The sequence below is a fragment of the Trematomus bernacchii genome, unplaced genomic scaffold (assembly GCF_902827165.1).
Source record: "Trematomus bernacchii unplaced genomic scaffold, fTreBer1.1, whole genome shotgun sequence".
NCBI classification, from domain to species: Eukaryota; Metazoa; Chordata; class Actinopteri; order Perciformes; family Nototheniidae; genus Trematomus; species Trematomus bernacchii.
In genome coordinates this window covers 10792458-10810125 of record NW_022987705.1, presented here as the reverse complement: position 1 = coordinate 10810125, position 17668 = coordinate 10792458, and the positions used below count along the sequence as shown (strand labels likewise).

Below are 17668 nucleotides of genomic sequence, written 5' to 3'. Positions count from 1 at the left end.
CTTTAGTAGCCCTCTTCTCCACTCCACAATAAAATGGAGAGCTGTTTGAGATTGTGCCTCTCCCTCTTGGTAACAATAAAGAGTGGAGGAGCTCTGGAAGCCCTAGAAAGCCCACAGCAGCTACATAGACTACTCAAAACAAGCAACAAGCCCCCCACACACACACACACACACACACACACACACACACACACACACACACACACACACACACACACACACACACACACACACACACACACACACACACACACACACACACACACACACACACACACACACACACACACACAGTTTGTGCAAATACACACTCACAGATAAACACAGTTACAGAATCCCTCAGTTCTAAGTACCCACGCCCACCAGCCATTGAATAGCGAGTCAGACAGCCGCTGCCTTTGAACGTGAATTGAAAACTCAACTAGACCCACAGAGGCTAACTGCTGCTTGTCCCGCTCACCCTTTCTTCTCGCTGTTACAGAAAAGCAGCTTTGACAAGAGTGAGAACACAGGTGTACGCGTGCATGTCTGTCACCCTGTTTACGCACTTCGGTAAATATTGTGTGTGTGCGTGGATGACAGTAGAAACTCCTGAGCTGAGAGATGTTCATCCCTTATTCATTAACATATACTGAGTGCGTCTGGTCCCCAGTCTAATTTGGAGCTGATTTTTGGGAGGCGGGAGAGCGCCGAGCAGACACTGAAAGCAGCCAGTCGGCGCTAAAAAGCCAAGGCCAAAACTTACATCACAATTACCAGTGATTAATAATTCACAGAGTCAGAAACACTCGGGGAGTGTTACAAAGAATGTCAGCTTTCTCCTCGCTCTTTGACTCGGTATATCTGCCGGTAGATCCTCCTGTCTGTCTGCATGTCTGTCTTTCTGACTGCTGAGATACAATGATGGCAGCCAAAAACCCTCTCCTTCTTTCTCCTGCAGGCAGACACGTGAGTTAGATACACAAGCAGGCAATTAGCGATCTTTTTGTTACAGACTAGCGAGTAAACATTCTCTCTATGTTCAGAGCTCAGACCTCCTCCCATCACTAATCTGCTGGGGTGAGCCGAGGGAGATTGTTCACAACGATAATGCTTAATTCACCATTTTGTTGTGGAAATCAGTGAGCTGGCATCAGCTGGCAACTTAATCTGCATTTATGAAATATAAGTGTATAAATTCTCTCTACTCTCCCTCCCTCTTTGTTCATATTTTTCTTCTTCTGCTGGGAAATAAAACATTAACACACTCCATGAATAAAGAATACTTCACTTGAAGACATGACAAACGCTCGCCTTTCCCAGCAGCTGATGGAGAGGAAGAGTAATGACGGAGTCTGCCTCCCTGCAATCTGCAGTGTTGTATATTATCTCTTCATTTTAAGAACCATCCATGACAAGACCCACTGAGACTATTTTTTTGTTTCTCTTTCACCTTCAATTATCCAGATAGGTGAATTAAGAATATATTCCCTTTTGGCTGCCTGGCAAAAGGCTGCTAGAGGAGAAGGGGATGAAGGAGCAAATAAATTATTTGAAGCACAGCTACGCTTTGTGCCACTCCCTCGGAGACATAGAAAGATTCTGCACAACCGAGACCAAGCAATAAGGATGAGAGAGAAGAGCATTGTGAAGAAATGAAATTATAGTACGTAGAGAAAAAAGGACAAATGGGAAAAATGTGGGAGTGATAACGAGAGAGATTATGAGGAATAAGCACCGTGAGTACTGTGAGTGTGTGTGCGTGTGTGTGTGTGAGAGATAGAGATAAGAGATCATAGCTTGCAGTAGAGAATCCTCCTTGGCTGAAATAGGCGTGCTGCTGCAACAGCTGGGTCTCAGTACGCTTCAGGAAACTGAATAAATACATTGGACAATTTCCATGAAACGAATGAAACCAACAATGTGCTAGTCCGTCTCTCAATACTTTTCAACTTCCAGTAGCACTCAGTCCCGAGCTCATTTGTTCCAGCTGCAGATACAAATCTTAAAAAATGTGTCACAAAGTATGCCCATATATTTCTATATTTACCAAGTGCCTACTATAGATTAAGCTGTAATAATAATTCACAAAAAAATTATGAAAGCACACTTTGCATCGCATCCAAGTAGCTGAAGCACTATCTTTGTTGTGGCTCGACAGTTATGTTAGGTTAAGTTATGGTTTTTACTCTTGTGTTTTGATCTTGTCACTTCCTGTTTTTATTTTGAAAGTAATCCTTCCCTCTCATTCCAGATCCCACACTTCCTGCCTTTGTGTGTTTCCCGCCCTTGAGATTGCTTGGCCCTGCCCTGATAGTTTTCACCTGTGCCCATCCTCCTCACCTATAAATAGCCCTTGTGTTTCTTTGTCCCTTGTCAGTTCGTTATGTTCCATGCCGTGAGAACCTGGGCCTTTTGACTCCTGAACTTTACTTTGTGAAATATACCTTTTGTCAAGTGAGTTTTGTTTTGAAGTGAGACTTGACATATACCTTTTGTCAAGTGAGTTTTGATTTGAAGTGAGACTTAGTTTTTGTTATTAAACTACATTCTATTTTTGGACAACTGTCTCCGAGTCCTGCATTTGGGTCCTGTGTCCTGTGCTTCAGTTCATAACAATCTTGTAAACTGTTGGTTTTATTTAATCTATTTTCTTCAGGTTGTTGAATGAGTCTGTTTTCAAGGCTGTTTGACTTTGATGGAAGAATAATGCTACCACCCAATTTACTACTTTTGTGCTGTTGTGAATGTTTCACAGTTGGTCTCACAAGATTAACTTCCATCTTACAGTACCTGTAGACTAAGGCCTGTCTGCAGTATCTTCATCCATGTCTGTCAGTTTGATAAGAAGCTAATGATTAGTCCCTTAACCACTTTACTGGGCAGAGTGTTTCTGCAATGAAACAGTAAGGGATATTGACTTGTTAAGAGCATCTGCTGGCTGACAACAAGCAAGTCTTTCCATTATGATGAATCCTTTAGGCAACATAATGCACCTGGGGATTCAGCCTGAGATAATGGTTGTTGATGTCAAAGAGGCTGTGGTGAGGTAAATGTAGAGATGCACACGCATACCTTCTCTGACACACACTTGCCATTTATCTTTCCTGTTGTTTGGAGAGACCCATTATGTCTCTGGAGATGTAATCTAATTGAGACTCATTCTATTGTCAATAAGGCATACTCCTAAGAGAGCTAGGGTTAAAAATACTGACTTAACATCACTGTATTAAGCTAAAACCACATATATGACCCAGCTACTGTCCACAGCAAGAAACAAGCTTAACAATGCCAAATATATAGAACCCTATTCTTAGATGCTATAATTTGCAGATTTTTTAGGAATGACTGAACTATCTCTGTAAAACAAGACACATTTATTTCCGCTCTCCCTTCTCCTCTCCGTTTCCTACTTCGCCAACAGGGATATTTTCAAAGATAATATTAATCCAGTTAGTCCACTACCTCGGGATACTCAAGCTCGTTTGTTGAGTTGCCTGTTAGCAAAATGACTTATAGTGAACCAATCTAAACACAGATTATTTCATTATTCTACAGCCATTATATTCTGGAATCAACATTAAAACCTAATAATGGCAAAAAAATAAAAGCTGTTCTCTATTGCTACTTGGTATAGTTGATTAGAACTTTTTATTTAAAAGCAAACATCATTAAACGTTGTAGGCTTCAAAATAAATCCATTTCCCTCTTAATAACACAGTGTAATTAAATTAGCCACCTTGCATCATACTGCATGTTCTGAGGCTCCTGTATGTCCCATGATGACGCTGCTGTCTCTTTGATTTTCCATCCAGGCTCTGTCAAGATGAGCCTAACTGCTGTTAACCTCACTGCTGCTCTGTCCCAACGCCCTTGAGATTGCTCGTATTTGCCATTCAGTGTCATATAATGCAGGAGCTCATTATTGAAAATAATTGGACCAGCTAATCACAGCTGTTGTTGTCCCTGCAGCTGTAATGTTATCATGCATCCCAATATGGATACAGAAAGGGAAGTAAACATTACCTGGACTGGACCGCAAACCCTACATTTCAATTTAGCAGTAAGAACACTAATACAATACATTGAATTAATATTCTTGAATTAAAAAATGTTTTCCCTCTGCTACTGTCTTCTACCCATGTGGGATTTAAACATAGACTGTATTGTTTTAGTTGAAGTCCTGAAATAGTTAATAAAGGTATCCAGCAGGGATCACAAATAGGCCCCATGCTATTAACTCTGCACTCTGTAGCACAACTTCTATGGACTTCACAAGTGCACAACATTTTAATGTTCCTCTTCCTTATCATTATCATCATCATTTCAAGTATTTTGTTGTGTTCGAGGTGAATAAACATGACATCACAGAACAGGCTAGCTAAAATATCCTTCATGCTATGCTAATGTCTTATAGATGGCAGTGAATAGCCGCGTTCACACCAGAGTACTTTTCACCGTACTTTTCGCGTTTATTTCCGTTAGTACCCCTTATGTCGCGTTCACACCAAAAAGAGCACTTCATCTCGGGAACTTGTACCCCCATTTTTTGTGCCTGCTGAGAGATGGTACTTTCCTGGGGGAAAAAAGTGCCCCAGTTCTGATTGGCTGGGCGAATTGCAAACCACGCCCCATACAACTCTGAAATGTTTTGTAGAGCCGCCATTTTATTATCCTGGCATTAGCATTATTAGCATTAGCATTCGCCCAGTGCACAAACGCAGAGAGACTAACTTATGGCAACACAAAATAAAACATGGGAGCGGTGGAGATGAGGAGGTGTCGGCGTTCTGGCGATTTACTCGGAAGGCTTCAGTTGAAGCTGCTGGGAGTCCCAGCAGCTTCTACTGAAGCCAGTCCACAACTCCGGGGACTTCCGGCCGGGGACTCCGGGTGGCAGTATACACCGTGAAGTTGTTTGCGGCCTGCCAGTAAACCCAAAGCAGAAGAAGACGAAGTGACGTCAGCGGCTCATTTGCGTAATCTTCCCTCAGGGAAAAGTACTCCGGTGTGAACGCGATCTGTACTAAATGCCCTGGGGTAATAAGTGCCGGGGCACTGAGTGCCAGCACTAAATACGGCAAAGTACTTGGTGTGAACGCGCCTAATGCAACATAGCCTGTATCCAGACTGCTTCTAGGTCCTGTCGAATAAAGACATACAAATACAAATTAATAACATTTTTTTTAAATAACATAATGTGGAAATCTGGCCATCATACTGAAACAAACTACTCTCAAGCATATTCTGTCTAAGTCATGGTCAAACTCTTGAACAACATCATTACATTGTTGCCATTTCACGTAGGATTAATGTCATTATCTCGATTAATCTCCTCATTATAATCAATATCATCACAGACCAATGGTAGAAGAACATGTATATCCTGCATTTTACCTACATTTACACATGCACACTGCACATATACACAACCACATTCTGAAGTGCATCACTTGCTGTACTGAAGTCAGCACGTCCACATCTGATGGAGGAAATTATTTATTCAATTTCCATAGAGATGAGCTGAGAGTTACTTTCAGCCCCACTTCCTATTTGAAGCTAATGAATGCAGATTGAAAAGATGTTGATTCCATCCAAACAAACGCCCCCAACACCTGCACATCAAGTCTGTCCTCTTCAGCACTAACATAGAAATCATAATTTAAATATTCATATCCCTCAATGGACTCAATAAATAAATATATTATTAAACCCTTCTATTAATTTCTCTCTCTCTCTCTCTCTCTCTCTCTCTCTCTCTCTCTCTCTCTCTCTCTCTCTCTCTCTCTCTCTCTCTCTCTCTCTCTCTCTCTCTCTCTCTCTCTCTCTCTCTCTCTCTCTCTCTCTTCCTATTAAAGTTGAGAGTGTGGACAAGAGCAAGTGGTCTGCTCTATGTTAAATGGTGTAATTTGTTATCTGGGGGTGTTGATAAATTAGTGTTCTCTGTTGCGGTTTTGTTTTCTATTAGTCAAAACCTGAGAAGGACTCTCTGTGTTTACCTCATGCTCAGTCAACAGAGTAGAGAACAGTGCCTCATAAATAGGAGCAAAGCACTAAGGTTGTACAATTTAGCTCGTATTTGCTAAAAATGTATGCACTTATACTGAAAGGGTCATGAAAAGAATAAAATAAAATAATTTAGTTATATTGTGCTCTTATAGCCTGCAGTTGTCTATATTTTTTTAATTATAATGTCATTCCAGAATTCCTTTTGTAGAGAGAGAGAGAGATATATATATATATGCATAAGAACTGGTAAGATAGCAGGGTTTCCCCTTTTTATACATGAGATTCTTCTTTTTCCATTTTCTTCTTCCTGGGTATAGTGACGTGACCATACCCAAATGGACCAATCCGTGGAGCTCGTCACACACCAGGATCCCTTGGCGTCACTATCAAACGCAGCGGGGGGACCTTTAGCGTCGATTTTTAACTATCAGGGAGTCCTATTGACTTGCATAGAGCTTCCTGAACGTTGGTAATAGACGAGTTGGGATCGCGGAGAAACACTCACTCAGCCTTATCTTTTCTCGGGCTGTGAGTGTGTGGCGAACTGTGTGGCGAACAGCCTGGCTGTGAGTGTATGTGTGTGCTCAGGCTGAGTTTCGCTGTCTCGCAGACCCCACGCAGCAACCAGGAAACGACACCAGTAATACAGCTCACACTGCACCCAGACCCCACGCAGCATTCTCATCTGTTTGTCATTACTGGTGTCATTTTCTGGTTGCTAACAAACGCCATTGTAACACATAATCACTGATCTTCCGCTGTAACGGTGGTGGACTCATCAGAACAGAGTGGGCGAGCTGACCAATCAGAGCACAGTGGGCTCATAGGGAGGGGGGGGGGCAGGAGCTCCAACAAGCCGTTTAGGACAGAGAGTGAATACACATACTATACAGAGATGCTGTATGAGAAACCAATTAATGTGATTTTGGAAAATTGAACAATGTAAATATATTCTAGTAGACTTCAACAATGGAATTATGATCAGTAGAAATGGCCATGTCATGGGACCTTTAACAAATCTGCAGAGATTACAAATCTAAAGACTTAATTGTATTTGCGACTGAGGTAAATATTCCACTTTAACAACAAATGGGATGCTAGATGCAACTCCTTGACTCCAAGGTCAAAATGTGTTCCCATGTACAACCACCAACACTGAAGACCTCAGTTTGACTGGTTTGCAATGACACACTTGAATTTGTAATGTATTTGGTAAAGCCAATGAGACAAAATGTGGTTTGAGACCTTGTTGTCCAAGCTGTTTATCTTATCTGCATTGTCCCTCTATGAAAGAGTCATGTGATAAGGATTAAAGTACTTTTGGCAGCGTTGTTGGCCGTAACAGGATGTCCTTTGAGTCACTTCAACAACTTAAAATAATAATATTGGGCTGTAGCCATGTCTTTCTTGGCCATGCGAACTGTTGGCTGTGCCATAGCAGCAGATATTTCGGCCTAAAAAGCACTTAACCTGCATTTTACAAATTAAATAAGGCATTGACAAAGCAGCAGGGACATAAATAGTGCATTTCATGATGGCCATAGTCTGCAGTTCATAGTAAACTGTTGTGTCAGGTGTGACCTTCATGTCGACACTGCTAGACCTTTCTGCTGGAGCAGTCATCTTAGAAAATAATATTAAAGTGGACAGCCAAGGAGAAACGTACACCGGGAAAGATAATACTTAGACTTGGTGGTGAAAAACAATGGAGAGAGGCAGAAGTGGGACATGATTTATATAAGAAAGAGATATTACGGGCAACCAGTAAAAAGCCTATACCTCTCATGTTTTTTGTACAGACTGAGTATCTGACCTGTGTATGATGCGCTTCGTACGGAGGTAACCCAGGGCCAGGGCCAGCTCACAGATGTAGAGTTTGACGGTGCTCTCTGAGAAATGGACGTTCTGCTGGAGGTGATAGCGCAGGTCTCCTCCCAAGAGCAAGTCCACCACCATAAACATGTCCTCCTCATCCTGGAAGGAATACCTGCAGAGGAAAGCAGACTGTCAGGAGTGAAAGGTGACAAGTCCAGAGGGACGCCAGGACAAGGACGGTTGGAGACAAAGGAGATTACAAAATGAGGATGCATACCAGGAGGGGTTGAATGAAGAGAGGTATATGCAATAGGAGTGGGAGAAGAATTCTAAAAAGGAAATTAATATAACACTGGTCACAAAAAGAATGGGAAATAATGAAAGACATATACATAGATTTGTCACACTCTTTCATAATACAGGTGGGAGCCACTTTGTTTGCTAATGCCTGACTCAATGCTCATTATCCTGTCTTTAAGGCTAATAAGGTAACACATCTATTTAAATACATTGTACACAAGAGGCTGGGAGCAAGGTTACAGTGTTCCTGTTTAAACATATTTTTGACAGCATAGAAGGACATGCAATTTCACAGGATGTCTTTTGCCCCCTTTCCTTTTTAAACATTACAATATTTGTTTATAGTGTTTGGGCATGTTTTAGTTTAGTTTTATTATTTATTCAAAGAAGAAGAAAGCCCACATTTAATACCAGTAATATAGCTGACAAATGAATATTAATAATGGCAAATATAAAGAAAAGAAGAACAAAACTGAGCTACAAAATATCAATTGCTTACCAAACTGTTTGTAACAGTTAAATTCAATCTAATACTTATTTAAAAAAATATATATTCAGGACACAATCATCATTATAGTTTAATCCTTGTTTTGTTGCTCATTGTTTTCTACAGCAAATAAGGTTGACACAGAAAACATAATCTCTGTTGTGATTACATTAGCATTCAGACTACCCTGGCTATTATTTTTAATATTACATGAAGTGATGTGCACAGTGTTATTGAAAATGTATACTTCTGCTATTCCATCAGCTTTGGCGGTATGAAAATATTTGAGGTAATATATTGAGCACAATTTTACATCCACTCAGCAACATTGTCTGCTCAGATGGCTCGCTGCCCTGCTCCTATCTCTACTGAGAGTTAACAGGTTTTCCCATCAGACTGGTGAGTGTCTTGCCATTTCATTAAAGCAGGCCATTACATATATTACATTTCCCTTATGTTAGTGTGTGCTGTAAAGATTTAGCTGGCAACACTGAACTGCTTTGCTCTCTGCTGGAAGAAAAGTGTCAAAGTCACACAAAATGGCACTTCCTCTATTTATGCATAAAATAACATACACTTTAAAACGTTTTGTATTCTCAACTCAACTCAATGGCTACCCCCCTTTACACACCAGGAACAAGATTTGGCATTACAAACGTTGAAAGTTGAGATAAAAAATGAAGGCTGAGCAAAGATAGATAGGCTTGGTCCACGCAAAGGCATTGACAGTAGAAGAAGAGGCTCCCCCCCCACCACCACTTTTCACACCCGGCCAGATTTAGCACATCGGCTAGCGTGATGCTTTTGCCTGATGGTCTGTACTTCTTCATATTTTCTTGTTTAGTTTTTAGTAAGGGTGACCGTACATAGTATTAGTTAAATATTCCTCAGTCTTCTCTTGGTGTGTGATGTGTGATAGTAGTAATGCTACTTGTGGTAATCCATCTATAAATCCGTCCATCCATTACTGTCATCCACAGCAAGCCTTTATCAGCATGTGGCCCCCTGCTTTGCCATTTGATGAGCTGTTGCACAAATCTCCATTGATTTTAACGTGCTGAGCGTCCCACTGGGGCCACACTTTTTTTTTTTTCCCTCTAAACAATGAGCTAATTAGTTTCCCTCCCACAAGGAACTAATTCATGCAAAAATTATATTTTATAAAATTGCAGCAACCAACATTTCCTGGCTTGCCAACAACATTGCCCTGTGTGCAAAACAGCGTCCTGCGTCGGCAATTTCTGATATTCCATAAAATACTACACTACCACCGCTCTCAAATCCTTCATCATGTTCCTGATGGGCTACAATTTCACTGAACACTTTGAGAGGTTGCAGTTTTGTCACCACAGACTCCATTGGGGTTTCCACTTGCAGATACATCCCTGAAAGGACCATTACCTTGGCTCAAACTCAGTGCTCAGTGACCAAGGGTAGTTTTCTGCCACGTTGGTGAACTCTCCTCCTAGGGGCCCTTCTCCAATAAACAGGAGGTGGTGCTTTTTCTGCAATGGATGGATGGGGATTGATTGAGCTGACTCAAAACGGTCTGCTAAGGCTCAGATAATGCTGAGACCACTTAACATCTAATTGCCAGTGGCCTCAGAGTGTGGAAAGACTAGACATCCGTCCTGAAAATACACAAGCACATTTAGCAAAATCACAAAGAGGTGCATGGAGAGGCATACACATGCATCACTGTCCTCCTCCCCTTTCTGCTTGGTTTCAGTTAGAACATGCATTAAGTATTATGATGTATTATTCTAAAATATGTCAAATACTAATATGACATCTGGAATATGAATGAGTCTAAACACAGATGCACAATCCACATAGCTTTCTACTAATGAATATCATTTTTAGGGAACAAAAGGAATGAGAAGAGGCTGGCCCTTCTCACTTAAAGTGTGTAATATAGTGCAGCTGAATGGATGGGACCAGCTGCAATGCTATCAATCACTCAGACGAGCAGAAATGTCTTAGCCACGCCTGCAAACACTAACGTTCTCCAAGTTTTTAGCAAAAGTTTATAATGTGTTTGATACCATAATGGAATGATAATTAGATTTGTGTTGTTCTGTGTAGAACTTAAAGTGTGTTCTGAGAATAGTTACAGTCCAAAGCTAATGATCAGCTAAGTCAGAATCTGTTATATAACATGTACGTTTTAATGTACCCTAAAGAGATCTATAGGGAATGCATATATAACTCAGTATTCACAAGTTGTGGCTAACGTCTGTAACGTTTTGGGCTTTGCTGTAATCAATTTACTAATTTATTTAATTGTGAAAAACAGCATACAGTATAAGGTTTATATAACCTTTATGGGCTTTGCTGTTATCAATAACACATTTATTTCAAAGTGAAGAACAAAATAAAAAGTAAATCAGTCAATGTGAGATGGATTACAAAATATTTCAGTATGTGATGTGATTGGTTTAGAATCATTTAAAGCCATATTTCAATTTTTTGCCCAAAACCTATTCTAAATGTTACATGCTATTTCCCATCAATCAGCAAAAAAGTAATCTGGAGCCTCTTAGTAAGAAGACAACATTACATATGCTTAAAAGAAGGAACTTTCAAGGGGAGTCCATAAAGACTTTGCACACTTTAGATGTGAGGGTGAGAAAACCAAAGCAACAAAGTGGATCAATGTGTGTGTGCATGCATGTGAGAGCGAGAGAGTGTGTGTTGAAAATGATGTGACACTTGAGTCTGGCATGCAGAGAGAAAGCTCAGATCAAGCAGAGATCATATTAAAATCACATTCACTTAGATATCAAAGCATTGCTTTACTTTGATACAGGATTTGTAGTATTTGAGACACAGTTCTGACTGAGTTCATGGATGGCCACAACATTCTGATTATTAACGATGGGCCTGCTCTGGTTCTGTAACACAATGCAGGGATTCCTCTTTAAGTCTGGATATTGGTCATTAAGTTAAAGCTTTTGTTTTAGGATACATACAACTTTGAGTGTAAAATGCATAGCCATAAAAGAGAAAACATTTAAATAAATGTACGGTGATAAGCCTGAATATAAGAAAGTAAACATTAAGGGTAGTAGTGTGAGATATAGGATGCAAAAATGTGAAAAATATATATTTTTTAAAAGCAAAACTGAATGTTTGTCAAATATTCAAAGACCAAAGTCTGGTTAAAAACTGTAAACCAAGGCAAGAGAAACAAGCTTCTTAGTTGAGTGAGAGCTAGACAGCAGTGTGTGTTTGCTAGATGGAGTCCATTTAACTCTATTAATCATTGGATTAACACACACACATACACACACACACACACGCACACGCACATGCACACGCACACGCACACGCACACACTCACAAACACACGCCCAGCAGAAGTAGTTAAGGTGGTAAAAAAGCCAAGAAGCTGCTGTCACAAACATTTAGGAGACACAGACTGAACTGTAATTGCTCTTTTTCCTGGTAGACAACCTTGGCTTCTTTCTCAGAAAACTGCCGTTTCGTAGTTGCTACATTATTTAATGTATACAATGGGACACTTTTTGCTATTTTAATGAGTTCAATGACTCATCTAGACTTATAACTGTTTGTGAGATTTAACTTAATTTCTCCTTTTATCATTAATGCCTTGTTTTGTTTTAAGTAGGTATGTATTTATTATTAGATATCCGCTTAAAGGAGGCAGAAAAAAGCCTTATGAGTATCTGCTGACAACCAATATTCAGGTCTATAGATAAATCGACTTATTTATTTTTTCTTGCCTTTTATAGGAGAGAAAAGGGAAAGGGGAGATGACATTCTTTGAAAGGGCCATCGATGGAATTCGACATCTGGCAACTGCAATCATTTATATGCCCTACTACAAAGGAGCCCGTTTTACCAGGTGAGCTACTAGTACACTTAATTTAAAGGAAATATTGCTAATAATCTGAAAAAGCAATGTATTACTTTATAATACATACTACTTCTTCTCAGTGTAAAAGAGGGACAGCAGGTCCATCAAGTCAATAGCACACTTGAGCCCTGCGTGAAACCAGTTAAATCGAGTAGAAAACCAGCTCTCATGCTCGACTGAAGCTTCCGTGTTTTCTGTCCCATCGGAAGCTAAGTAGTAAAAACAGAAAAGGGCTTGGCTGCCATTTTTTGGGGGGACTAGTTCTGTCCTCTGAGAAAACTAGACTGACTGATTCACCGCAAACTCTCACATAGTTCCTGCTGAAAAAGCCCCCTTACAGAGGGTCTACAGCCTGGCGTGGTGACACACGCAGTGAGGCACATACAGTAAACTCTGATAATGTGAATACACACAGTCACACACACGTGTACCCAGGCATACTATCTCCACTCAACTACCTGTTGTATGACCCAGCTTTGTTTTGATTGAGATTCGATGGCATTTGAGTCTTAGAAAGTCCCATATTTAATGTACATATTGACATATTCCTACACACAAGCAGAAATACATATAGATAGAACACATACTGTAGATCTATAAAACATAGTAGTAATTTTGTTGTAACTGCTCCTGCATCTAACCATCTACAAAAGTGCACATTATTGCACTTATTAATCATTTATTGTGCTATACATACTGTATGTTTGATATTATAGCTGCAAATCAACATCATCCCCCTGGGGACTGATGGACCTACTGCTAATTCAGCTATCTGTTCTATGCTACTTAAAGGTGGGGTAGGTAATTTTGGAGAAACCAGCTTGAGTGTGCTAGAATTTGAAAATACACAGCCGGAAAAAATCGGCCACTTCCTTACAGAGCCCTTCCTCCAACACACACAAACGCGCACATGACCAATGAGGGCACGAGATAAGTTTGTGCACAGATGGAAGGCTGACAGGCAGGTAGGCCATCCAGTTATTTTAGCCGGGCCGGCTAAAATGATTGGTCGTGCTTTTTACAGTATTACGGCTTCCACAGATGACATTTTTTTAGGGATTTTTTGTCAAAGCACTTAAGATATTCATTGCTATCAGGATGTTAAGAGCATTCCATGGAATATAACAAAAAGTGTATCTCGAGCCGGTTTCTCAAACTTACCTACCCCACCTTTAAGCAATATACCCAATCTATTATATTGTAAATTGCTCAATGCAACCCCTATTTCTTCTCAAAACAAGTAAGCATGCTTCCTCTCTCTTTCTGTCTCTCCCTCTCTCTCACTCCGATATGTCAACGCAGTATTTAGAAGTTGTTTGAATATGAATGAAGTGGCGTGCTGCCACTGCTGTCAAAATGAATTAGACACGGTACCCATTAAGGTTGTTCGTCACAGGGCGGCACTGGGTCACAGAAGTTAACTAAGTTGTCGTTAATATGACAACATATTTTATTTGTGTATGACTAATGTGATTTAAAAGAGCCTGTTTCATCTTGAATACTGTGCCTGAATGCATCCTAGACCGAGATGGAGCAGTGAGCAGTCTTGGAAACAGATAAGCAAGTATGAAGTGGGAAAAATCAGCCAACCAGTGAGTGTTTTTGTCTGTTTGAATTTTGTCTACAGCACTACTTAGCTGTCTTCATTTCAATTGCAATGGGCTGAAAAAGACAGAGACAGAACATGCTCTCAAGCATCATTAGCAGCTGCTGCCTCCACCAGCATTTCGGTGGAGTGTAGAGAACAGCAGATTAGCATCTGTACATTATGTTGGTGCAGACTTTTATTAGCCTCGCTGGCATCTGGTTTCTCTTTACCTTGCTTGTTCTCTCTCGTCTTTTCTCTCTGTCTCTCTTGTCCTCTTTTGCCCCCTCTCTCCTTCCGTCTTTCTTTCAGAGTCTATATCTGCTGCGCCACACATGCATTTCAATGTGACCTCTTGGTTGCTTCCAGGCAGTCAGTCTGTTGGGAGAGCATCCTGCATGGAGCTTTTAGAGGCTCAGGCCCCAGGCCACTTCAGTAATGGAAGTCTCCAGAAACCACTTGGTCTCAGCAGCTTTTGTTAACATGTCCTTCTCCCTTTCAAAGGTAACAGAACATACATGTGTGGATACACTGGTAATTGAAATAATACTTAACCTACAACTAGTATTTGTATACATGATAAAAACGTATTTATAATAATTAGCCTTTTTTAAACTAGAGTACTGTATTTAAATCCAGAAAGACAGGTATTCTGTCTTTTACAATGTGTGCAAATCTTCACTTTTAATTGCAATGCTGAAACCTACTTGTCAATTATAGTGTATTTTTTTCTTAAAGAAATGTGAAATAAAAAGATATAGAATCTACAATAATATATAGTCTCATCAAAATTGGCATATTACCCAGCCTTAAATTAGTGTAATGATATTGTTCTCCTGAATAAGGACTTGTTTTTCCCGCTCAGTTACCCATAACCCATAGCCTAAATACCTTTATATAATAAATGAAACAAACCTCCTTAATGTTAACTATAGTGATTGTGCTACCATCTATGCATGAATCCACACCAATAAATGGCTAGTCACGAATATGTTGTTCTACACAATGTATCGCAATTACACTGAGTAGAAATACTATTCATACATGAGCCCACACACACATTTCCACACACACACTCGGATTAAAGCCCCATGCTGAAACCGACACAGCCGGCCAGCCTCTCAGACTGTGACATGCTGGATCGATGCCGACAGCCCTCGGACCTTCCTCCAACCAATCTCCCACATCCTCCTTTGAGTGACAGCTCCCATCAGTCTGTGTCTAATGCTCCACGAGAATACACACACACAGACGCAGCAATGCCAAATTACAGACACTCATCTCTTACTGAAAGCTCAGAAAGTTAATTATCACCTGTAAAATATATACTTAAAATCCACACATAGTCAACCAACAATTACTTTTTGTTCCTAACCCAACTGATTGTATGATCTCAAATTTCCCCAAGTCACCTTGACATAAATCCAAATACTTGACATGCTGACATGATGCTTTCTGGTGTTCAGCAATGGCTGCCGCATTTAAAGTATAATGGGACTGTAGTGCACATTTGTATAAACCTAGGGATAGAGTTTGTATCTTATTTACAATAACATCTTAGCGTTACTAACTTGTAATATGGGCTCTGGGATCAACCTTAGTTTATCTTATGCCATTCATTCAAAATATACCCTATATTTTAGAAAACTATAATGCCAGTGCAATACAACACATAAGGTGAACTAGATCTTTTATGTCCGAATGCTTGGAGGATTTCTTCTCTTGGTTTCTTTCGAAAATCATTGCCTTTGTGAGACATACGTTATTTTTGTTTGAATGGGGATTAATATGTAACATGTATTGTCTGTTAGTACTGACCTGAGAGAAGTACACTTCCCTTTGTGGTGCAATAAAAGCCATCAATCTATCTATCTAGTGTAACATTGAATGATGTTTTGCTCTGCATAGAAATGGACTGCATTAGTGAGATTGCATAATAACTTAACAAAAAAGAGGGACTCCCTAAAGCAAGTGAAGCCTGAACTCCACAGTAACTCAGACTTTTGTTAATGTTCTTCTTTTCCCTTTGACAGTTATGAAATGACTTTTATAAAAGCATGTTGCATCATGGCATTACTTTTCACAGAGGTTAGACATGGCTGATGGGCTGGAATGAAGTGAATTGTACACTGTTAAAAGGCAGATCATTTGTGAATTATTAACCATAATAAAATAAAAAATTGGCAATGAACATGATCATGGAAGAGAAACAAAATATATTGCAGATATTTATAACTAAGTTATTTCTTTATTCCTAATCCTAGAATCTTAGAATTTTGAAATTCCAACACTTTTCTTGTGTTTTCTTGGTTACTAAATGAAGGACACACATGCTGTACACAAAGATGTTGTTTGTCTCTATTTTCCCCCAACTTTTCCACAAGCATATTTTCAAGAAGTTCTTCCTCTGTAACATTCTACTGCAAACAAACAAATCACCTGCAAAATCTGCAGATAAAGAGGCAGCAAGACAGAAAGCTGAAAACAGCAGCATCTGATGCTGGTAGCAATCTCTCCCTGTCTGTGTCTGTCTCTGGCTCCTGTCTAAAGGCTCCTCTTACACAGTGGGACATACTGTAGTGCAGTGCAGGCACAACCGTCTGCCCTACCACAGCTGGCACAACCATACACTGACCGGACCACAATGCGGGATGTTAAGATTCTTCAAAATCACCAAGTTAAAGGTCACCTATTATGCAAAATCCACTTTTTCATGTCTTTTATACATAAACATGTGTCCCCTCTGTGTAAAGAGATTCTGGAAGTTTCAGGAAAAAATATTCGCTCACTTTTTGTCCTGATCCATTTATATAAAAACCTGTCTGAAAATGAGCTGATCAGATTTTGGCCACTTTATGATGTCATAACGATTTTTTTGGCTTGTGTAACCATTAGCCAATAACCAACCAAGGTAACACCCGCCCACCTTATCACCTGAATCTCCTCCTAGAGCACCATTGTGTTCTTTTTAACCAAATATCTCTCAGAGGGGCGTTGGGAGTGGCTCCTTATTTTCATCTAAAGTAACAGACAGAGAATCAGCACTTTTGAAACAGGGCTGAAACAGAGGGGATTATGGGATGCTACAATGGGTGATCTGTTTGGTATTTGGAGCCAAACACTTCAGAGACATGTTTTGTATATATCTGAGACCTATAATATATTGATAAAAAACAGTATAATAGGGGACCTTTAATATCAGGCTAAATAGTTTGGAGGGACAATGACTTGTTTAGAACTTCTTTTTATTTGTTCTGCTCCTGTCTTCAAAGTGTGAAGTTGCCTGGCTGCACGCAGAGCACAGACACCTGAGGTCATGCCCAGTAGCATTGACAGCAAGAGGGGAGCAAAGGAAGAGAAGCAGGTGGTGAGAGAGGAGAGGAAGAGGTGAAAGAAAAGAGGACAGAGGAGGAGAGTGACAGAAGAAGAAAAACAAAGCCTGGTTTCCTGCATGCAGGTGGCTCAGTGATGTCCATATGCCTGCGGGTAATCGGCTGACCTTGAATGCTTACCTCTGTACAATCATAACTTATGCCAAGTCAACACAGTAAGAGAGACAGAAAGAGAGAGGGACACAGCGCTGACCCAAGCACATCTCTGGAGGAAATCACCT

The 17668-nt window shown here is 40.2% G+C and overlaps 1 protein-coding gene across 1 annotated transcript in view; it reads right to left on the bottom strand.

Moving 5' to 3' along the window:
* The window catches only part of stk32a (serine/threonine kinase 32A), a 60017-nt gene that overhangs the window by 31507 nt on the left and 10842 nt on the right, over positions 1-17668 (bottom strand). Inside the window, exon 5 of the mRNA XM_034139923.1 lies at positions 7802-7975. Coding sequence (XP_033995814.1) covers positions 7802-7975 — 174 coding nt within the window. The remainder of the gene's footprint in view (positions 1-7801; positions 7976-17668) is intronic.